The sequence below is a fragment of the Pelodiscus sinensis genome, chromosome 28 (assembly GCF_052426305.1).
Source record: "Pelodiscus sinensis isolate ZL-2025 chromosome 28, ASM5242630v1, whole genome shotgun sequence".
Lineage (NCBI taxonomy): Eukaryota > Metazoa > Chordata > Testudines > Trionychidae > Pelodiscus > Pelodiscus sinensis.
The window spans coordinates 14,153,355-14,176,890 of record NC_143079.1 but is presented as its reverse complement, the minus strand read 5'-3'; the positions used below and the strand labels follow the sequence as shown (position 1 = coordinate 14,176,890).

Here is a 23,536-nt window from a genome sequence, read left to right as displayed (position 1 = left end):
ATGTAGGGTGGCTGCTTGTCCCCAGGGTGGGGGCGGGGGATGAAGGTCTTTGCCATCATCAGCTGCAGCTCTGGCTGATTCGGGGGAAGGCCCACGGGGAGGAATGGACGTCCCATTGCATGGCGCGGTTCTGCCATACGGGGGAGGTGAGGCACAACAGAGCGTACTCAGGAGTCAGTGAGGGAAAGGCAAACACGCCACAGAGAACCAGGCACCTCCAGCTTCCAAGAGAGGCGCGTCTCGCTGGCGCCCTGCCTTGCTCTGCAGTGTGCGAATGGAGGTCGGCCAGGCCAGAAACTCGGCTTGCGGTTTCCCTGTTCCACCAGTGCTGGCTGTAAGATCCCTGCACCAGGAGAACAAGCAACACATACTGGGATCAGGCTGCCCTGCCTGGGTCAGCTGGGCTCCGAGTCCAGTCTGAGCCCAAAGCTCTCTGCCAGCTGCACAGAAACGTGCACGACTTGAGCCAGCAGCACTCCCAACCTGAGCCCTGGGACCCCCTGCAGGAAGGAACACGCCTCGCTCGAGAGATTCCTGCGTACTCCACGCACGTTCCTCACACCCCACACGCCCCAGCCTTCCAGCAGTGAAAATAAATGTACATGGCCCAGCACTCGCAAGCCGCCCGACAACACCACACCAGCGCAAGCCACCCTACTAGAAGCCAGTGTAGGCAGATCAGTGTGCACAAGCAGGCCAGTAACAACAAATCCCCAAATAAGCAGGCTGAAAGGGAAATCAGCAAGAAACTTTCCCTTTCGTGCTCCAAGGGACACGGTAAGAAAAAGCAAATAGAAGGGATGAGAAATGGGACAACGTCCTTTCCAAGACAGCCTCGCTGGCTGCACTGGGGATTTCACTGTACCGCAAGTGGGGCTCCCGCACCTCTTCTACAAGTCGCAGCGCCCCTCGGGGGGAGACCAGGTGACACGCTGTCCAGAAGAGCCATGCACCGCCAGGCTTCGGCAGCAGCCATGCGAATCGTTTCACGAGCGAGCAGGGAAGGCAGCACGCCGAGAGCGGGTGCTGGCTCCGTGTGCGACACGCACGTTGCTGTGAGGGGGGCACCGCGAGAACATCTCGGGGAGAGGGAGCTCTGGGAATCAGCTGCTTAGCGGCTCCTGGGGAAGAATCCCGCCTGCCCTTTACAAACCACAGGCCAGAGGAGAGAGATGGGGCTGTTTCGACACCGGGGCTGAGACAGCAGAGACACTGGGCTCCTAACCATAGTCTGACCCTGCCATGGGCACCGCCCAGACTTCACGACAGAGAAAAAGCTTGAAACCCAGCAGCTTCTGATCTATTACTTCATGCGCACAGGTCATAATTCAAGGGCAGGTGGAAGACGCCAGCTTGACCCTCTGCCTGGTGAAACTGCCCCAGCTTAGCCGGGAGCTTACAACATTCTCATCTCAGCCGCCTGGGGTAAAGCGAGCCTGGCCCCGCTGAAGCCCACGGAGCTCTTTTGGGTGACTGCCAGCGTGGGCATGACTAGGACGCACCCCTGGCAACTTGCCCTCAACACCAGCGTGGCACTGGGCAGCGAGGCGCAGCTGAGCGCAATGGGAGACCCCAAGTCAGTCACTAGCATGGACCGACAGAGCACTGCACTAAACCTCTGCTAGTGTCAGTGGTCCGGACACTGGGGGGGACCCACCACGTACGCTTGGTCTCCAAGGGAATCCAGGAGCTAGCCCAGCGCAGCGGCTGCTCCACTGCCCAGCCCCATGCAAAGCTCAGCGTCCTGGCTCCAAGATTTTGCACGCTGAAGCTGCAGCTCTAAGGATGAGCGGGCCTGATTTTGCCTTGGCTCAGCATCGACCCGGAATAACTGCAACGAAGTCAATGGATTCACGAGGCGAGGGCGAGGAGACGCCGAAGCTGCAGCCTAATCACGTGTGATCTCGGGCCGATGGGTGGGGGCAGCGGAGGCCCCTTAGAACACCCGCACCTGTCCCCCCACGGGCTCCCCTCTAGGGACAGCCGAGGCCCCAGGCTTCAAACAGTGCTCTCGTGCTGAGGAACCACAGCAAGTGTCTGGAGGAAGGGAGGGGAAGTACCCTGTCAGGCCTGCTCCGGGTGCTCCTGACCCAAGCCAGACTCTTCGGCTCTTACTCCAGCAGGTGTGCAGGAGAACATTAACGCCGGGGCAGCGCTGCCAGCCTGGTGCTACCCAGCCACACGGCGGGCAGGGCAGCTGAAGGGGGCAGCCGCTGCTCTGTCAGCGGTCCCCAGGGCTTGTGGCTGTGTGTGAGGGGAGGGCTGCAGGCAGCTCTGTATGTCATCCGGGCTGCCACAGAGGGAACAGCACAGCTGGGGAAAATGGGGACCAGTGAAAGGTCTCCTCCCGCCTACATCAATATCATTCAAAGGAGTCTGTCCAAGCCCTGAGCGGGGTCCAATTTACCTGGAATCCTCTTAGTAGCTTTTCCTGCTACCCTGCTCCCCCCTTCTTCCTCCCAGTGTATAGGTGCATGTGGGATCCCGTCAAGTTGCACAGGCATCTTCAGAGCTGCCTAGTGTCACCAGTTAAGCTCAGGGTTGAATTTGGACTTCACAAGCCTTCTCTCAGGTGTGTCAGTGTAAACCCCAGTAACTCCACCCACATCAATGGAGACACTCCCGAGTTATACTAGTGCAACCGAGCACTAGCAGAGCCTCACTGGTGTGAGAGCAGAATTAAGTAGAGCCCTGCGATTCCACGAATAGCTGCTTTATATCCACAGGTGTCACTGCGAATGCCTGCAGCTCATTTTTGCGGATATGGATGCAGATGTGGATACAAATTTTGTATCTGCACAGGGCTAAGAATAAGACCCAGAATTTGGCCAGTGTTTCTCAGGTGAAGAGGGGCCAGATCCCGGTTGTACTGACCCATATGGCACCTATCCAAAGGAGTACCCTTGACTTCAGCAGAACCAGTCTGGATTTGCACCAGGGAGGCAGAGATCAAAATGCTACTCAACAAAGTGTGTGCAGCAGTTAAGACAGGCTCAGGACTTGCTCTCTCACAGCTATGGAGTTGTAGCATCCGAGCCCCTCTGGATACGCAATGCATTTATCCTCGCAACACCCTTGCGTAAGGCAATGCTATAGCCCTGTTTCATGGATAGGGAACTCTAAGCACTCCCACAGGGATTTTCTAAGCCCCAGGCGAATGCTCTAACCACTGGATCCTTCTTAGAATCCAGACTCCAGGGTCAGAAGGGACCATTATGATCATCTAGTCCGACCCCCTGCACAGTGCAGGCCACAAAATCTCACCCATCCCTCCTAAAATAATCCTCTCACCTTTATCTCAGATATTGAAGCCTTCAAATACTTTGAAGACCCCAAGATGCAGAGAATCCTCCAGCTGTGATCTGTGCCCCATGCTACAGAGGAAGGCGAAAAACCTCCAGGGCCTCTGCCAATCTACCCTGGAGGAAAATTCCTTCCCGACACCAAATATGGCGATCAGCTAAACCCTGAGCATGTGGGCAAGACTCACCAGCCAGACACCCAGAAAGTTCTCTATAGTAACTCCTATCATCCCTCCATTGACCTATTTCCCACTAATAATGAATGGTCAATTAGTTACCAAGATCATGTTATCTCATCAAACCATCCCCTTCATAAACCCATCTAGTTTAATCTTGAAACCAGATAGATCTTTTGCCCCCACGACTTCCCTTGGAAGGCCGTTCCAGAACCTCACTCCTCTAATGGTTAGAAACCTTCGTCTAATCTCAAGTCTAAACTTCCTACTAGCCAGCTTATATCCATTTGTTCTTGTGTCCACATTGGTATTAAGCTTAAATAATTCCTCTCCCTCCCTGGTATTTATCCCTCTAATATATTTAAAGAGTGCAATCATGTCCCCCCTCAGCCTTCTTTTGGTTAAAGTAAACAAGCCAAGCTCCTTGAGTCTCCTTTCATAAGACAGGTTTTCCATTCCTCGGATCATTCTTCCATTCTTCCTCTCCCTATCCATCAATGTGGTGCCTAATAATTGAACCTCTGTGCACACATGGGGGCAATGTGAATTTCTAAGCTAAATGACCCTTTAAGGTGAATTCCATTAGGGGCATGCGCACACGCACACACGCACACTGCCCAGGAACACACACAAGAGGTTATGGTCTCCAGCATGCAACAGCAACAGAACGGCTCCAGACAGACAAAGCGAAGGGAAAATGACTCTGCGGAGCAGGAGGAAGCTGGCTAGCGAGCCAAAAAGAGGCTGCTACCCCTGAGAAAGGGGCCATTTTATAGCCACCGCCAGAAAAACAGCGAGACACCAGCAGGCCACCGATTGAAAGAACAACTCCTGGATATGAGGTCTGGGCCAGCTGCCAGGTATTCCAACTTCAGCCACAACTGTCCTCTCTGGCAGCAGGGAAGTAAGGGTATGTGGGCAAAAGGGTGGCTCGGAGGAAGAATGCCTGGCTCTCCGGAGGGCGATGGAGTGGAGCCAAGAAATGGAGCAGGGACAAAAGGACTTGCACCAGATGCTGCTTTCGGCTACTTTAGCACACTATGAACCCAGAACCGTACTGAAATCAGTGGAGTCACTACAGAATTTCAGCAGCATAGGTGACACTCGGCTATTTGTGTTCAAATCATTATTGCTAACCAACTGGTTTGCTTGACTTAACGATTCCCATTCCCAGCTACGGTAAGACAGTGAAACAGAGATAAGGATTCTGAAAAAAATCTCCATGGATAATTCATTTAATATTCCTCCTACGCCGAACGCTGATTTCGCTCACACCAGTTTTACTCTAAGGAGACTCCAACAGCCTCAGACTTAGCCAGGCCCGCAGGATTATCCAGCTGCAGAAACCTAATCACAGCTGGCTCAGGTGCTGTGTGCATGGGATAAAACTCATCTGCGGCGCTACTCCGCACATCGAGACGAGCATAGCAAAGGAGCACTGCAGCGTGCTGCGGAGACACACACATGCACTGCGCTGCCCGGAAAAGGAAAAGTTTGGAGCACTGCAATCCCTCCGTGCAATTCAAAGGATCATTAAGCCTTTGGCAAGGAGGGGAGCGCCACAGAGCAAGCAGACCAAAGGGTCGGACGTGCAGGAGGAAGGCTAGCAGCAGGCAAGTGGTAGTGGCTGGAAGCAGAGTTTGGATGGAGCATTCCTTTAATTGCCAAAGCATGGGGAAGGGTGTTTGAAAGCATCTGTTGTTAATCTGCCTTGGATCTCTTTCAAAGCAAGGTTGGAAAATTCATAACGGCACACGCAATCAGCAAGTCAGCCTGGCCTCACAATTTGCAGCAATCGGTTCACTCCAGTCACACAGCCTTCACCAAGCCACTGGCTTCAACCTTCCTCTGCCTGCCAGGTCAGGGGAAGGGCGACCCACCGGAACATCCAGGGCCACTGGAAAAAGTTTTCCAAACTGGTGGTGCTCCCTTGAGAAAAGGCAGGGGAGGAGATGTTCAGTGTTAAAGTCTAAGAGCTCAATTCTAGCTTTGCCATAAGCCCCAAGTGAGGAATAGCACACAGCCCTCGTGCTGCCCCAGCGTCGCAGGGTAAGTCTTTGATGCTTCCCAGTTCAGCAGACAGATGTGCTAGCTCTGCTCAAGTAATGCACTAAAAGCAGCAGCGGAGCTGGAAGTAGCACAGGGCCATGGGCAAGCTTGTACTCTGACAGGTCACAGCCTATGCTATCCCCAGCTACATGGCTTTTTTTAAGGGGCTAGCCAGGGGCTAATGCGCATCTTTCTACCGAAGTTGGAATGCAAGCTCCCAGCTGTACCCGCTGACAGTCTGATGAGTGGCACCTGAAAGAAGCACCTGAAAGAAGCAGCCAGACTTTCTTCAGCCAGTGAGGAATGGAACGCTGAAAGCCTGCTTCCCCCTAGTAACCAAATACTCTTCTACCAAATATTTTTCTATAGAAGTTTGGAAACACTTTGGGGGTTTTCTTTCAAAGTTTCGTTTGAAATTTTTTCAGGCTCTTTTCCCAGTTAAAAAAAAAAAAAGTTTTGGCTAAAAATAAAAATGACTGTGGCAAAAAAAAAAAATCTGTTTCAAAAATCAATTTTTTTGTACTCAACCTTTTTTTGGAAATTTTTTTTTACTGAGCATTTTTGACCTGAATGAAGATTTTCTGCAGAAACTGTCTTTTCAAAATGGCTTTTGGACCAAAGTGCTCAGCCAAAAATAGTCAATCAGCTCCAGTCCTCAGCGCCTCTGTCTCTGCACCGCGTATGCAACGCTGGATTCTGCTAACAGATATAGGAAGGTAGGTCACATTTCAGGCCTTCCTTTACAACTGATGTCATGTCTGTAGCTCTTCTGTGCCAGTCACTTACTTATTCATTAAAAGTGCCATGTTGCATAGCAACACCTGCATCATTTGACGCATGGAGGTTCTGAAAGGCAGCGCATCTAAGCAGAGAGAAGACCAGCCATTAGAAGGTGAAATCTGACACCGACAGGCCATTCAGAAGGCAAATGACCCAGGTTGTCTTATCTCTGTACCACACTGATTCCCCTTGCATATGATCATCACAAAGCTGCCATGGAAAACCACATGGCTTCTTGCAAATGCAGCTCCAGTCACGGAATCCTCAAGGGGCCCATTGCTACTGACTTCATTTACACCTACTGAGTCTTATCCCAGCCCCTTGCCAATATGACCTACAAATCAATCCTGTATAGCCTTCCCTCATGCCAGCAGTCACTCTAACTTCCCTAGGGCAATGTGGCTAGAGACTATGCACATGGTTAAGGACTGCAGATCGGGTTCTGGCTTTGAGAATAGATGACTCCTCTATTATTATTGCAATTACAGAAGCCTGCTTTGCTAGGCCCTTCACAGACACAGACAGACCATTTCCATCCCGAAGGACTTGCAACTACAAAATACAGCAGATGACATGTGAGCGGGGAGAGAGAGAGGGAAGCGGTTTGCTTAAGGAACTTGTCCTACCCAACGGACAAAACAGTACATTCCAGATCATCAAAACCAGGTACTACACCAGCCTTACTGAAGGGTCTTCACAGGGCAGAGTTACCCATGCAGGGCAAAATCCATCCACGAGACACACTGAAGCCATTTCTATTGCTGGGAAGGGAAGGAACACCTCCTGAGGAACACAATTCATCCATGAAGGACACAAGGTTCCGTGGAGATGGGGAATGTTCATTCCTCGTTCAGTTTAAGAGATTATTTTTTAACTACTTCTGCCTGCCTGCACTTCTGACACACCACAGGAGTCTGGGTTCTGTGCAATACAATGCAACGTGGGGTCATGTGAGCCCGAAAAGCAGCAGGCTTCCTGGATGCTGGAATATCTCATGAAGACACAGCAGAGCTCACACAAACAGAAGTCAGAACTGCATGGCCTAAAGATGAAGGCCCCAGGCCAGAAAGAAGAGGGCCTATGTCCCTGGTTTTGCCACCTTGTTTGTGGCCTTGGGCAACTCACTTCCTTGCTCTGTGCCTCAGTTTCCCCTCTAAAAAGAAGATGATAATATTGGCTTCCCTTTTGCAATGACCTTTGATGTCTATGGATTATGAAAGGGACAGGTTTATAATTGGCAGAAATAGGGGGGACTCTTTTTTTGAGAGAAAAGATCCATCTAGAGCAGGGGTCAGCAACCTATGGCTCACTAGGGAGCCAGATACGGCTCTTCTGGAGCCCCAACTCAGCCCCCCACTTCCCCTCACAGCAGGGAGCCAGTGCTGGTGCTACAGCTTTATGGCCCCCCGCAAGATTGGAATGCCAGCACCAACTTCCTGGGAGGGGGGAGGAGCGGAAGGCGAGGAGGAGAAAGCCCCAAGCCTCCCCGGCAGATCTGCCATGCAGGGAAGAAGCAAAGCCAAATATGGCTCCATGCACACTGCCCTTTTCCTTCCCCCGGCATGCAGGGAGCAAGTGGAACCAACAACGGCTCCAAGTGCTGCCCTTTTCCTTCCCCCAGGACACACTTCCGGGAGGCTTCCCCTGTAAATCTGTCCTGGAGGCTTCCTTCTGGCGAATGGGAGCAGTGTTACACAGTGCCTGCAAAGCGGTGTGAAAACAAGTGCCCCCCCATGCCCAGACCCCGCTCACTCACTCCCCCTAGCCAAACGCCCTGCCTACCAGTCCACTCCTGCCCCCTGCCCAGACACCCTCCCCTCTGACCAGACACCCTGCCTCCAGCCTGCTCCTGGCCCCCGGCCAGACAACCTGTCCCCAGCCCGCTCCTGCACCCTAGGTCCTACCCAGACCTCGCACCCTCACCCCCTTTGACAACTCACCTCCCTGCAACCCCATCCCAATCCAATTAGCTGGCAGCCCTGTCCCGCACACTTAACTCCTCATTTTTGGCCCCACCATAGGGAGGCCCAACGAATTCCACTAACCCTGGAACCCCAGAAGAGTAAGACCGCCCTGCTCCTCCCCCCGGGGTTGTGGGGTTTTGGTTTTTTTGTTGCTTTTCACTTGTGTGGTCCCTGACTAATTTTTCTGGGGGTCAGCAGCCCCCGACACAAAAAAGCTTCCCCACTCCTGCCATAAATAAAGGCAATGCTGAAACCTTTTGTGTCGGGCATAACATTTTACTGTATTTAAAAAGGAAGCCTGGCCAACAAGCTCTCAGTTAAAGCCCAGCCCCTCTCTGGCTGCAGCGTCATAACACTCCTGCACCCCTGTACACACCAACCCTGAGTCCATCATACACCTGAACCCCCTGCCCTGAGCCCTTCATACCCCATATCCCTAAATTCCTGCGCCCCCACATCCTCAGTCCCCTGCCAGAACACTCCTGCCCCCTACATACTCCAACCTTGTGCCCTGAGTCCATCATGCACCCAAATCCCTTGCCCTGAGCCCCGCATACACCCCAATCCAAAGTCCTGCATTCCCCACAATCCCAGCCCCTGCCATAAGACTGACAGAAGGCAGCCTTAATGTGCGCATGAAGTTGGATTTGACCAGCTATGATGTAAACTTGAAAGAAATATGCAAAACCATGCTGCAGAAGAAGTCCCATTAAATAAAGTCTGTGAGTACAATGTTTCATTTGTGCTATTATTAATCATTATGTCAATTATCAATAATATTAACTTGTATATTTTCAGTCATGCAAATGGGCATTCTTATTCTTTGTTGACCATTTGTTCTGAATTTTGATGTAGTTTGGCTCTTTATTTTGAAAAGGTTGCCAACCCCTGATCTAGAGAGAAGATCTCACTGCATACATTCCTTTTAGATGAAGGCTGACGTCTATGCTGATTCTTATAACAGTGAGATATTGTGCATATTTTGAGGAAAAAACAAAACAATCTTTCACCAGCTAAATGAATAGGCCACCAAAAAAAAGTTTCAGAACAAAGGCCCATGAAATGCTCTGCGATCTTGTCATCTTCACACAACATTAATCGAGGGTCAGAAATAACTGTGACCCCAGAACTTCCTGTATCCAATGTACATACACGAAATGGAGGGACACAGTTTAACTACTCAAGCCTCTGCAAACCGCTGGGATGTAGGCGTCTTCTCCAGCCACGTTACAGATGTGGGCAGAGAACGGGCACTTGAAGAGGCAGCGCAGTGTAGCAGACACAACGTTAGACCAGACCCCCGGAGCCCTGGCTCTGGGGTTGAGGCTGTTTGACCTAGACAGGTCATAAGGGCCCATGTCATACAACAAGTCTGTGATCAGGGATACGAGAAAAGAGGATGAATGGTCCTGTTAAGACACTAACCATGGACTTGGGAATCTTGCAGTTAATTCTTTCCCCTGCCACAGATTTCCAGTGTCTCTTTGGGAAAGTTACAGAGGCTATGTCTACACTGTAATTATGTAGCTAGCTCCAGTGCTGAGGCAGCTGTGATGATACAAGCTAGCCATCTGAGTAATTAGCCAGGGTCCCATGCAGGCCTGGGCAGCCGGCACCGCTGAGTGCCTATGCGATCGAGGTTAAAGCTAGCTAGCGAGTTCCAGGAAGTCCACTTGTGCTGTGTCACACCTCCAACTGCAACGCAGACACGCCCTGAGGGCAGGTCTAGACGTAAAACGCTGCCCTGGCGCAGCCGTGTCGCGGTGCTTCTTAAGTGAAGACACTCCCGCTCCGACAGGAGCGTAGTTAATCTCCAAGAGGCGGTAGCTGGGTCGGCAGGAAATGCTCTTTCCTTGACATAGTGCTCTCTACACAGGGTTGTACGACATTGCTCAGGGGTGTGGATTTTTCACACCCTAGTGAGATGGGTCGGTAATGTAGACCTGGTCTCAGTCTCTCCTGCTTCAGGTTCACACCTGTATACTGGGGATACCAGCCCTGCCCCACCTCACAGGGGCATATGCAGCTGCAAAATGCTCCCACACTAGTTGCAATGGGGGCCACATACGTTCCTAAGGTAGATCGCTTAAGAGCCTCTCTGGAGGTAGGCAGACAGGACAACTGTCCTGGCTTCCTGCCCTGTGCTTTAACTACTAGGCCTTTCTTCCTCTGGTTCCTGCTGAAGCTGAAAGAGCAAAATCTGGCCCCCCAGTTGTGTGGCGTGCGGCACTCCTCCAAACCGCCGCTGGATTGGAGCGGCTCCGAACGGCGCAGCTGACTTTTTCATTCATGCTCGCGTCCAGGTCGTAACTCCGATTCCTATCACATCATCAGCACAGCGTGAAGCACAGGCCAGAAAGCTCAGGGCGAGCCAACAGGCAGCGGGGCCATTCCAGAAGGAAACGCTTTCCAGGCCCGGGAGCACAGCGGCTGCTTGAGCCGAGTCAATGGAGCAAGTTCCAGAGAGAAGGCGGAGGCGGGGGAAAAAGCCCTGTTTTGTTCAAACTAAAAAAAAAAAAAGTTCTATTTCTGTTCTGGGCTCCAAGCCTCTTCTTTCTCTCAAACTCAGCTGACTTCCCCCAGTACAAACACGGAGCCAGCAGATCGACTTTCCAGCTCAGTACGGGGAGGGTGAATAGCCTGGAGCAGAAGACATACAGTGGGGTCTGTTGTAGGCTGCCAGCCCAGTGCAGTGGATTGGCCACATTTCCAGCCATACGCAACTGCGCTGTGGCAGCGCTACATGTCCCAAACGCCAGCTCCCACCCACCCTGCTATTCACATTGCAATAACCTGACCCGGGGGAAAGCTATTGGGGAAGGGATTGGCTCTCCAGGTATTTACTACCTCCAGGGAAGATCAGGAATGGTTCTGCTCTCCCACACGCCGGTGTAAGTCAGGAGTAATTGCAATGCAACCCAAACCAGCGTGACATCAGAACTGGGTCCCCTTGTGCTAGGCCAGCTTCTCAGAAGCAGTAGCACCACCACACAGAAATCAGGGATGCCACAGAAAATGACCGAGGCCTTATTCCATCCGCCTCCCTCCCTCCGCCCAGGCAGGTCCCCAAGCATGAGGCAGTTTGGGCGGCTCTTGATCCAGAAGACAAAAACCCCACAAGGAAGGAAGCCAAGGCAGCCCTCAGGACAGAGGCCGTCAGATTCCAACCAGGGGAAGGGTTTGCAGAAAATCACAGGTGAAAAGTCACCTCCCCCACCCCTTAAATCGCCAGGTAACACCCTACCCCTCTAACAGATGCCAGGAGAATGCGTCCCTGGCAAAAGTGACAGAAAAACACCTCCCTAGTTCCAACCCCCTGCTCCGAATAAATGCAACACCCATTCAAATCTTACTATTGGCTGATAAAGGAGCCCCTCCCACTAATCCCTTCCTGTACCTAACTCCTCCTCCAGCATGGGCTAGCCCTATAAATAACAGGTGCCCTATTCACTCCAGCCATGCTACACTGAAGTCAATGGGAGCTACTTACACCCCAAAGAGCCAGGGGGAGAACTGGGGCCCAGAAGAACAATCTCCCCCCACCCCACCTACCAAAACCCCAGTGCTCAGATCAAAGCTCCCTGCCACCCCCCTATAAATACTAGGGGCAAATTCCCTAATTGCACTTCACCCCCCCCATACAAATACCCCTAATCACACTCTCTCTCAACCCCTGTAATTATCAGGATCAAACCACCGTGAAGAGCCGAGCTCTGCCCATCCAAGCAGCTCACATACCAGCACGGTGCCCCTGCCCTGCCGGCCCATGTGTATTCTGCACCTTAGCTCTCCCGTGACCACAGGGGACACAGGTCAGAGGCTGGCAAGGCAGCCACCCGGCCCCTTCTGCCTGAGGTGTGAGTCTCTTTTGCATTCACCCTTGTAATTGAAAGCAGGTGGAGACTCCAACATGTCCCAATTCAGGCAAGTGCTGACAGGTCCCCTGTGAAATGCAGGGCTGCCTGTTGCAGGGGGAGCCAACAGCACCTGAATCAACAACTACGAACCCCGCCCCGTACAGTCCGACTGCCGGCCACGTGCTATGAATCCTATGGATGTGCCATGAGCATGGATGTCTAATGACCCAGCTGGCAAGGAACAGTCGCCACAGAACCAAAAGCACTAAAGCAAGGCCCTTTTCCCTGCTCTGTGCCTCAGTTTCCCAGCTGCATGCTACTGACCAGGCTCTCGTACATTCTGTAGATTATTTCATCGTTCAGACAGAGAAAAGGAATGCACATCACTCCAGCTGCTAGATAGACAGCACCTTGTCACCATCCAGCCCTTTCTGCTTGTAGGTCTCTAAGCACTTTAGTTAAAAAATAAATCACAATCCACCTATTACACATGAGAAAACTTAGGTGCACAAAGACTAGGTGACTTGCCTGAGGTCACCCACATTGCTCGGTGGCAGAACCCAGGTCTCCCGAATCCTGACCAAGCCCGGAATCTAGTCCCACACTGCTTTCCAGGACACTGCATTCTCTAAGCCTTCCTCCCCATCCAGTTAACATTTCAAGCACACTCAGAAAGGACACATGGTTAAAAGGGTACAAACGTCCTAGGGGTGAGGGGACACGTACCTTCCACATCTGCTTTGGCAACTGCAAGTCGGGAGAACAGCTCGGGGCCAGCAGCTTTCTTCGTTTATATATTTATTTTTTCCTCTCTTCTCTGGTCTCTCCCCCCCCCCCCCAGTTCGTGCCGCTAATGACTTCAGCGATCGCTCATTTCCAACACACAGTCATGAAGAGAAAAGCCAATGATTCACTTTTCCAGAACCCCCGGCTGCTCTCCTCGTTAAAGCTAATTGTAATTGCTTCTTGGGGCATGTGCCATGTGCTCAGAGGGAGGTGGTGACTCATTAGCAGTCCCCCTACACACCCCCACCCCCACCCCACTCCACACAGAAGTGACGAAAAGAAGAGAGGCCAGGCAACAGCTATTTTCCAACGATTCAGCCTCCAAGAAGCCATCTCTCGCGGGCTGCGGCAACATGAAATTGCATGAGAGGATGTCGCCGGCAATGGGCTCTGCTGCTGCCGTCCCTCACGTAGCTGCGAGCACGCCCTGGACCCGTGTCAGAGCGAGTCAGACAGGCGGACTGGGGATTCCCCAGTTCTGAACGGCTGCCCAAGCAAGCAGTAACTGCTGCATGGAGGGGAGAGCGGGGGAGAAACGCCTCTCGCTGCCTCTAGGGCATCACGCAGGATGCTTCTTGAGTCACACCTCAGTCTTGTTGCTGGGCAAGAGTCAGAGCAGTCAGGTAGCAAACCACGGGCTGGGGGCTCAGATACCGATATGCTAGCGTGGGCTTTGTATGCACTCATTTTAAACCAGGTGCAAAAAAAAAAAAAAAAAAAAAAAAAAATCAGTAGAAAAATCAGGCAGTTCTGGACAAGTCACTTCTGCTTCCTGGGACAACGTCCCAGCTCTGTAAAATGGAGGTGAGGAGACTGCTCCCCCCTTCACGAAGCGCTTTGGAGATGGTGCCCGAGGCACGAGGTTGGGGGACAAGAAGCCCGAGGGTCTGTCCACACGGCAAAGAAAATCCCATGGTGCCGAGCCTCTGAGACCAGGCCGACTGGCGCGGCTCCCAAGGCAGACGATAGCAGCGTGGACGGATGGAGATCTGGGAAGGAAGGCAGGGGCTCACCGCCCAGGCTTCTGCCCAAGTGGGAGCATCTCCATGGCCCTAATCATTGACCCAGGCTCTGAGACTCGTGGGGCGGGTTCTTCTTTCAGGGCAGAAACCCGCAGAGGTGAGACTCGCCCCAGACGGCTCTGGCAGAGGTGGCTAGGGAGCCCAGATGCCCTAGCTCCTGAGCCAGAAGAACACGCTGCCTGCCTCACAACGCTCTGCCAATTCACTGTCCCCAGAGACCAGACCCGAACAAAAGCGCCATGGGGCCAAGCAGATCCACAAAGCTGCTTCCCAAACGACACAGAGAAACAGCAGTTGCACTGGGCACACGCCAGTTTGCCGAATAAGCAGCAACAGCTTCCATCACGCTGCTCGTGCCAAAGCACTTCGGTGTTTACAGCCCTGATGGGCCATTGTACTCCGGAGCTACCCCACTGAAAGCCACACACACAACTGCTAGCAGCACCGAGATACACGAACACGCAGCACTGTTGTGCACCAGCACAAGGAGACGCCTCAACCCTATTCTCCTCCCTACGCGCACACACAGACGTGCCCCCATCCATGCACACACTCACAAAAGCTGTGGCACTTATCGTCTATTGTCGCTTGTCCCATACATACACTATTTGCTGGGGAGAAGAGGGCTTGTTCCGTGTTTGTGAAGCACCTTGCCCCTTGGGACTACACAGAGGAACAGTTCATCAGCCTATGTACACACACCAGTCCTTAAACACGACTCGCGCACACGCACACACCTTAACCTCTCACAAAGTCAGACTGGCTGCAGCCTGACCCATATGCCTGCCCGCAGCACATACCCACGCAAGATACTGAGCTAAATTCACCTCTGGCTGAACTTCTCCAACTGCCTGGACTTTACACCAGCAAGGAAACTGGCCCAGAGTTCTCTTTCCTACCTCTAGTCTCTGCTGCAGAGAGAGACAGAGAAAGAGAGAGAGACTGGACCATCCAGGTTTCCCAACGCACGTGTGTGTATTTTCCCCCGGTTACAATGGACAAAACACCTGACTCCAGCAGCTCAAGAGACGTGTCCGTGCAGAGATGGGTGAAGAAAGGCTGCGGAGACTGGACTTCCAGCCAATTGTTATGCCCAAAGCTGTATAAACTCGATTAGCTTACATCCAGTGCAGTGAACGGGCCCGCGCTTTCCGGCTGTCCCTAAAGCACCCCTAACGAGCACTCGCCTGCGTCCTCTCTGACCAGGAAACCTGCCAAACTGGCAGCTGAGCTGTGCTTCCCTGGTTCCCGTCAGCGCCAAACTTCCTTCGAAACAAACAACCCAACCCTGCCGCTTGTTCAGTGACCGCAGATTGAGGGCTGAGGGCTGTGCCTGCGGACTGGGGGTGGAGAAATCGGGGCCAAGTGGCCATGCAGTAGGTCGTGGCTTCCCCAGCATGGATACAGACATGCAGCAGGCCCACACAAACGGATCCACAGAAACAGGCAGACGTACACATAGACACAGATGCAAAGACAAATGCATACAAAGAGCACATTTGCACACATTTGCATACATACACAAATGCAGGCATAAGCAGTGTGGGGGGGGGGAGGCCGCACCACAGAGACGGTGCTTTTAAGGCGGCTCTCTCCAGCACCACCCCCTGCGATAAAAGTCAGTGGGGGAAGGGGGGTTGCGAGTAGTCACCTAGGCTTATCGGTTAGTTAACTACTCACTTACGTCCCTAATACAGACATAACCAGAAAGATGCACACACAAATGTATGCACAACTGCAACACACACACACACACACACACACACACACACACACACACACACACTACACTGCACCTGTAGCTCAAAATAAGCTGCGTGATTTGAGCTACACAATTTGAGTCTATTTCGAAATAGCTTATTTTGAAACCCACTATTCCAAAATGCCCCTTACTCCTCATGGAATGAGGTTTCCAGGGACGTCAGAATAGCGAGCATGTGATATTTCGAAATAACGGGCATGTTATTTTGGGTACCACACACATACAAACACGAAAAGACACCGGACACCTACATTTATGCCTCACCTCTGCCACTGATGCATTGTGTAACCTTGGCAAGTCATCTCCCTTCCCAGGACCTCAATTTCCCCTCTAGCAAAAGGGGGCTCAAGATACTGATTAGCCTCCCTCAGAGGACTAATTAGTCATTCCTGTTTGTTATTATGGACTCCAACCCATCAGACAACACTGAACAGAAAGGATCGAAGCTGGCAGCATGCCAGCGTTGCTATAGCCAGCGTAGGTGGGTGCACCATAAAACCAAGGCCCTGATCTCCTGTGGTTTTTAATGAGCTTGCAGAGAGAAAAATATTAACCCCAAAGTGCTGGCCAGGTTCCAGAGCAGGTAATAACATCGTGCCTCCCTTGAAATCCCACAGCGCTGGATGGACACATTTACACTCCATTTACACCCAGGAAAGCCAGTGACTCATGCTGCTCAACACTATCCCCTCTGACCAAGTCAGGAAAGGCCCCCGCAGAGTGTCCTGCCCCGGCCCCTCAGGCCAAAGGCACCACGGCTGCAACAGGAGCAGCTTTGGCATAACTGGGAGAAGCGATTTTTCACCCAGTTTCCAAGAGCCAAGAGGGTCTCACTGTCTCCTGGTGGGTAAATGACTCATGGCAGCAAATCCCAGACCTTTGCAGACACTTCCAGGGACATGTACCCGTGTGCAGGGGTGCAGGCACGCACACCTGGGTACCAAGGCACCAAGTCGCATTGTTCCCTCCCTTCCAAAGAGAGCAAAGCCCTATCCTCTCACCACTACAACCCTTTGGCCACAGTAATCCCTGGTGCAACCCCACTCACTGCAACAGGATCTTTCGGCCCAGTCTTCTGAAGCAATGACCACCCAAGAGCGCTCACTGACCCCTACTGGAACTGTGGGTGCTCAACTCTTTGGAGAAACAGGCGTTGCACAAGAGGGTCTTTCTCGCGCAAGAAGGGGCAGTGTAGGCACTCCTCCTTGCGCAAGAGCCTCTTCTGAAAAAAATGGTGGCTCATTAGGTATGCAAATGAGGCTCGACAATATTCCACGCTTAGCCTCATTTGCATATTACTCGCGCAAGAAGCCGCGAGTGTAGACATAGCCTATATGTATCGGGCACTTCAGTGGGGAGAGATTTCCTCATCCATGAAGACTGCGTTTATGAGGCCAACTGAACACCTCTGACATCACCCACTACAAAGAACTCAAAGACGACACCCTACCAGTTTACCCAAGAATTTAAGCACATCATCAAATTCTTGCCCCCAGGAGAAACCTCCTGCAGGGGCCTTCTACATGCTTCCCAATACACACAATCAAGGAAACCCAATGGACCCATCATATTTGGCCATGGCATTCCGACTGAAGGAATATCAGGACCCAGAGAAAACATCCTCAAGCTCCAGGACACAGCTGACTTCCTGCACAAACTCCGCAACATGAATGGCCTCTCTCCGAACACCATCCTCGCCACCATAGACGTCACTCTCCTAGGCACTGACAGCCCTCACAATAGTTGCCTGCCTCCAGTATTTACAAGGCAAGGGGCAAGCCTGAGATAGATATCCAAACTCAGCCATCTTACCAGCTTTACATTCAACAGCACACACTCTGTCCAAACCACCCCATGCTACAACTCATATACCATAAACACCACACCATGCCATCCCAGCTTCTGTGTTGCTCCTTCAGAGTTAGGCTTCCTGCCAGCAGCCATCCCTCTCCAGCTGCCCAGCACTCCTGACGACAGCAGCACAGATGTAAAGCTAGCAGGACCGCAACCTTGCCCATAATAATCTTGCGAGCCGCTCCCCTCTCCCCAACTCTTTTTAGGGATCAGGACCCCTATGATTATACCATGACATTTGAGATCTAAATACTGTAGCTGAAATCATGACATTTATTATCTTTAAAATCTTATGACCAGGAAATTGTCTAAAATGGACAGTGAATTTGGTTCTACTCAACATCAGACACTGACTCCCCAGCCACACAAAGCAGCAGCAGACCCCACCAGAAGAACAGAGCCAAAATCTGCAGACACATCTCCACTGCTACAGTGATCAACACTGCCCACGTCACATCAGGCACCACGGGTCCTACACTTGCCTATTGCAACCTGTGGTGTATCTCATCCAGTGCCCCAGTAACATTTACGTGACTGAAACCAGACAGTCACTATGCTCGTGAATGAGCCTACTCAGGAAAACACCCAAAGGCTCCCTATCACCCGTGGGTGAATTCTTTCCACAAGGCCATCATTCTACATCTGACCTATTAGTCCTCACCCTCAAAGGAAACACTTTCAAAGACAAGTTTGGGAGCTTTAAATAAATAACTTTGCTAGACACTATAAATTATAGTCTTAATAAAGACACTGGATTTATGGCTTACTGTAATTATCTGTAACCATTAACCTTCTCCTTTCTATCATACGGCTACAGGGATGTTAACAGGCCACTTCACATTGAATGGTCCCTTCCAATAGGAACTAATTACTTACACCAAACTCTTCAATCTCCTATTCGGCTGTAAGGCTTTTAGGACAGGTCTACACTACAAATGTGCATCGGTGCAGCTGCACTGCTGTCCCACATCCAGTGAAGACGCTCTAAGACAACAGGAAGGTGGCTTCCCCATCAGCTTAATAACACCACTTCTGAGAGAGGCGGCAGCTATCTCCACGGCAGAAGATCTCCTGCCAACAGACTGCTATCTACCCCGGGGTTACGGTCATTATAACTACATCCCTTGGGGAAGGATTTTCCCATCTCTGAGCGACATAGTGTAGACCTGGGCTCACTACCTTCTTCAGGTCTGGGGAAGGGCGCTGTGTTGCTCGAAAGCTCCACTCTCTCCCCAACAGAACTTGGTACAACGAAAGGGATGATTCCTTCGCCCTCCTTGTCTTTCTTTTCCCCAGCAATCATGTATTACCATTTCAGGCTCCCAATGAACATTGCTTGGGTGCCCAACTTCATGCACTACGGACCTGGCTTCCCGAAGTGTTGGCCACCTGCAACCCCATCTGCAGACAATGGAAGCTGCAGACGCTCACACCTGCGAAAAGCAGGCCAGCGGCATCTCGGAACGGACGGAGGCAACCAAAAGTCAGTAGCCCAGCTAAACTCAAAGGCCTAATTCTGCTGAAGCTGAGAAAGGCTTCATCTAGTACACTTAGACTCTCCTGCCAGAGTGCTGCAGAGGAAGGCATTAAATCCCCCACAACACACCTAACTGGGCAAGATGCCAGAGTGAACCGGTTTCTTCCTTACCCTCCCGGCTGATCAGCTAAAGTACCAGGCTGGATTGTCTCTTATTTATCTGCAATAGTGGCCCATGATTCATGAAAGCTCTTAAACATGTGTTCAAAATTAAACAGACATCCAAGTGCCTTGCTGAATCAGGGCCCGCCTCTGGCCTAGCAAAATCTGAGTGGATAAAGGGCTTTTTTAATCCAAAGTTTTGATTCTAGGCCCAGGGGGAGCGAGAATTAAGCCCAAATAATAAGGAGTACTTACTCCAAGGGATAGTGCGAGTTATTAATGTTCATGAAGAGTTTTCAGGTTGAGAAGCACCTCGAAGGTGAAGTATGGATTTTAACTGCCATCTCTCCATTCGCCCGGATAACACTGGTCAGACTACACTCTGCACCGGACCCTGGTGGCCACAGCAAGGGGATTTGGGTAACTGTCTTATACTCAGCCAATACAGGGCTTAAGGCTGTGACCCAGATGAAGGATTCCACTTGATTTCACAGAAATACAGGGGACAAGACAGACTGGCCTCACCCTTGGTGCGGCGAAGAGAAAAGGGTGTTTGCTTCAATTCTTTCACTCTTAGGCTGTGTCTAGACGACTTGGCTCCGTCGATGGAGCCATGTAGATTAGGTTTGTAGGCAAAGGCAAATGAAGCCGTGATTTAAATGATCGCGGCTTCATTTAAATTTACATGGCTGCCGCGCTGAGCCGACAAACAGCTGATCAGCTGTTTGCCCGCTCAGCGCGCTAGTCTGGACGCTCCCCTGCCAACATCAAAGCCCTTTGTCGGCAGCTCCGGTAAACCTCATCCCACGAGGAATAACGGGGCTGCCGACAAAGGGCTTTCATGTCGGCAGGGGAGCGTCCAGACTAGCACGCTGAGCGGACAAACAGCTGATCAGTTGTTTGTCGGCTCAGCGCGGCAGCCATGTAAATGTAAATGAATCCACGATCATTTAAATCGCGGCTTCATTTGCCTTTGCCCAATAAACAAATCTACATGGCTCCATCGACGGAGCCATGTAGCGTAGACGTACCCTACCTCTACATCTCTCTCGCTGTTCTGGCCAGTTTGGATCTGGGGAATGCTGGAGCTGGCATCCAATAATGGCTCATCTCTGTTACCACTGTTCACAAAGGAGCTCCCCCACACACCTACTGCCATGGGCATTTCACCGTCGAAGGGGGTAGACAGAGCATGCAACTGGTGCTCAGAATTCCCTGGCAGACAGGCAAAGGCTGAACAAGGATTTCTTAGGGTTGATCCCTGTCTTCTCTGACTATCAAGCCCCCACGATGAAACCCACTGCAGTCCCAGATGGGTCATCTAACCCAGACATAATTCCCCCAACTGCTCATCTACAGAGCTACGTCAGCTGCAAAACAGATCTTCTCCCTGCGGCTTTCCACGCTGCAGCGGGGAATTCCGCTACGTTGGGGCCATCGACCGTGTCACCAGCCGACAATGACAGCGGCTGACGTTCTTTGGTCCCCTAGTGCACGAAGAGCAAAGCACGTTACTGGGACAAAGGGCAACGCACCAGATACAACCCTCTGTAGCTAGTACAGCCACGTCAAGAACAGGCACTAACAGCCCGTGACTAACACAGAGACACCATCGGCGTCTATATTTCCTCCCTCCCCGGCAGTGGTTTCTCAGAATGTCCCTAGCAATTCCTCTGGCAGAGACCCTTAGTTACAAGTCAAGAGATGGTTTTGCTGATCTCCCAGCACCACCACCTTCGACCCATCTGGTGAGCTTTCCAGAAACATGCTAGTTAGGAGGGCGAGACTGTCCCCTAGGGAACCACCTCGACCAACAAAGAGCCCTCAGATGGAAACAGACTTGTGATATGATTGATCTGAGCTGGGTTTGAACCAGCCCCCCTGCAGAACAAAGTGCATCACAAGGCCACCACTATGAGACATCCCGTTTACAGTTCTGAGAGAGACGTGGTTTTGCACCAACGCCGAGTGGAAAACAGATCGTCATGAGCAGCCACCACCGGGGGAGCAACACCTCCCACCAGTGCAAGATCAAGGACGCGTGGCTTATCCAACTGGAACCTTAAATACCTCTCCTCTAAAAGACCGAGCCGCTTGCGGCACAGCTGGACACATCGTCTGACTCAGAGCAACAGCTCACATCTGCTGAGTCAACAGCACCATGGCAGCTTTTCAGCAACCATCCAAGGCCAGGTCTTGCTCAGCCTGAGATAAGACTGTGTCACCAGTGGAGGTGACGGCAGCAGTTTTCAGACATTTCAGATGTATAGTCACAAAGGGACTCACAGGGACACCTCCTCAGGCACACGCTGGATATGCTAATTCAGTTCAACTTACTGGTTCCTACCCTTACCAGAAGCACAGGACAGAAACAGGGTTCCTGACCAATCTTTCTTTCACTCTTACTCTACATCTCTCTCACTGTTCTGGCCAGTTCGGATCTGAGGAATGCTAGAGCTGGCATCCAATAATGACTCATCTCTGCTTCTATGATGATGGCTCATCATTAGCTTCTATGATGAGGTAACTGGCTCTGTAGATGTGGGAAAGTCAGTGGATGTGATATACCTGGACTTTAACAAAGCTTTTGATACGGTCTCCCACAATATTCTTGCCAGCAAATTAAGGGAACGTGGATTGGATAAATGGACGGTAAGATGGATAGACAGCTGGCTAGAAGGTCAGGCCCAGCGGGTAGTGATCAATGGCTCGATGTCAGGATGGCGGTCGGTTTCTAGCGGAGTGCCCCAAGGTTCGGTTCTGGGACCAGTTTTGTTCAATATCCTTATTAATGATCTGGATGAGGGGATTGATTGCACCCTCAGCAAGTTTGCGGATGACACTAAGCTAGGGGGAGGGGTAGAAATGCTGGAGGGCAGGGATAGAGTCCAGAGTGACAGACAAATTGGAGGATTGGGCCACAAGAAATCTGATAAGGTTCAACAAGGACAAGTGCAGAGTCCTGCCCTTGGGATGGAAGAATCCCAAGTATTGTTACAGGCTGGGGACTGACTGACTAAGTAGCAGTTCTGCAGAAAAGGCCCTGGGGGTTACAGTGGATGAGAAGCTGGATATGAGTCTACAGTGTGCCCTTATAGCCAAGAAGACTAATGGCATATTAGGTTGCAGTAAGAGGTACATTGCCAGTAGATCCAGAGAAGTGATTATTCCCCTTTATTCGGCTCTGGTGAGGCCACATCTGGAGTAGTGTGTCCAGTTCTGGGCCCCCAATTACAGGAAGGATGTGGATGTATTGGAAAGGGCGACCAAAATGATTAGGGGGCTGGAGCATATGACCTACAAGGAGAGGCTGAGGGAGTTGGTCTATTTAGACTGCAGAAGAGAAGAGCGAGGGGGGATTTGAGAGCAGCCTTCAACTCCCTGAAGGGAGGTTCCAAAGAGGCTGGAGAGAGGCTGTTCTCAGAGGTGACAGATGGCAGAACAAGGAGCAATGGTCTCAAGTCGCGGTGGGAGAGGTCCAGGTTGGATATTAGGAAAATCTATTTCACTAGGAGGGGGGTGAGGCACTGGGATGGGTTCCCTAGGGAAGCAGTGGAGTCTCCATCCCTAGAGGTGTTTAAGTCTCGGCTTGGCAAAGCCCTGGCTGGTTTGTTTTAATGGGGATTGGTCCTGCCTTGGGCAGGGGGCTGGACTTGACCTTCTGAGGTCTCTTCCAGCTCTATGGTTCTAGGGGTCTCGGCCATTCAGGGGGAGTAAAACACGGGCCGACAGGTAAGTCAAGATTGCCACAGTTTCCCTTCACAAGAATAAGAATCCTCTCCAAAGTGTTGTGTGCCCCGTCCACTCTCCCACTAACACTCGCAGCCTGACTTGCCCCATTCCTGTCTCACCACATTCTGCTCTTGTCCCAACCTCTGGGACTCCTGGAGACTTCTGTGCCGTAATCACCGACTCTGCACGGACAGCACGGCTCTGGCTTTAAAGCAGACCCCTGCTTCAAGTTCATGGCGTGTTTAGCCCACGTTAGCTGTTCAAGCATCAACTATCAGTGCCCTCCAGAAAGTGCCTGTTCCGCTTCCGTTCTCGCTGTGGCTCGAGAAGGACTGGCCACCAAACTGCCATAAACCAGGGGCTGCTTGTGAAGATCAGCTCCTGAAATGCCTGCGTAGCAGCAGACACAAGGTTCAAGCGGAGGAGGGAACGCATGCCACTGCAGAGGTATATCCTGCATAACTCTGTGGGACAGGAGGGAATGGGGTTGATTAGGTGTCCCTGCACAAATCAACCCCAACGTGGCCCCGGCTCTCAGCCTGCTGCACGGTACCCAGATTTCCCAGCAGGGCTCCCTGTAAGTTGTGTGCTTGGGCGGCTACTCAGGAGAGTC

At 51.8% G+C, this 23,536-nt stretch overlaps 1 protein-coding gene across 10 annotated transcripts in view; it reads right to left on the bottom strand.

Annotated features, from left to right (window-relative positions):
• The window catches only part of TET3 (tet methylcytosine dioxygenase 3), a 163,695-nt gene that overhangs the window by 86,277 nt on the left and 53,882 nt on the right, over positions 1-23,536 (bottom strand). The window contains exon 1 of one of the 10 annotated variants that reach the window (XM_075910908.2): positions 12,855-13,131. The exons of the other annotated variants lie outside the window; for them this stretch is intronic. Within the exon in view, the coding sequence (XP_075767023.2) occupies positions 12,855-12,863 (9 nt within the window). The 5' untranslated portion in view covers positions 12,864-13,131. Of the gene's footprint in view, positions 1-12,854; positions 13,132-23,536 lie in introns of those variants that run through there. 10 annotated transcript variants of the gene reach the window in all.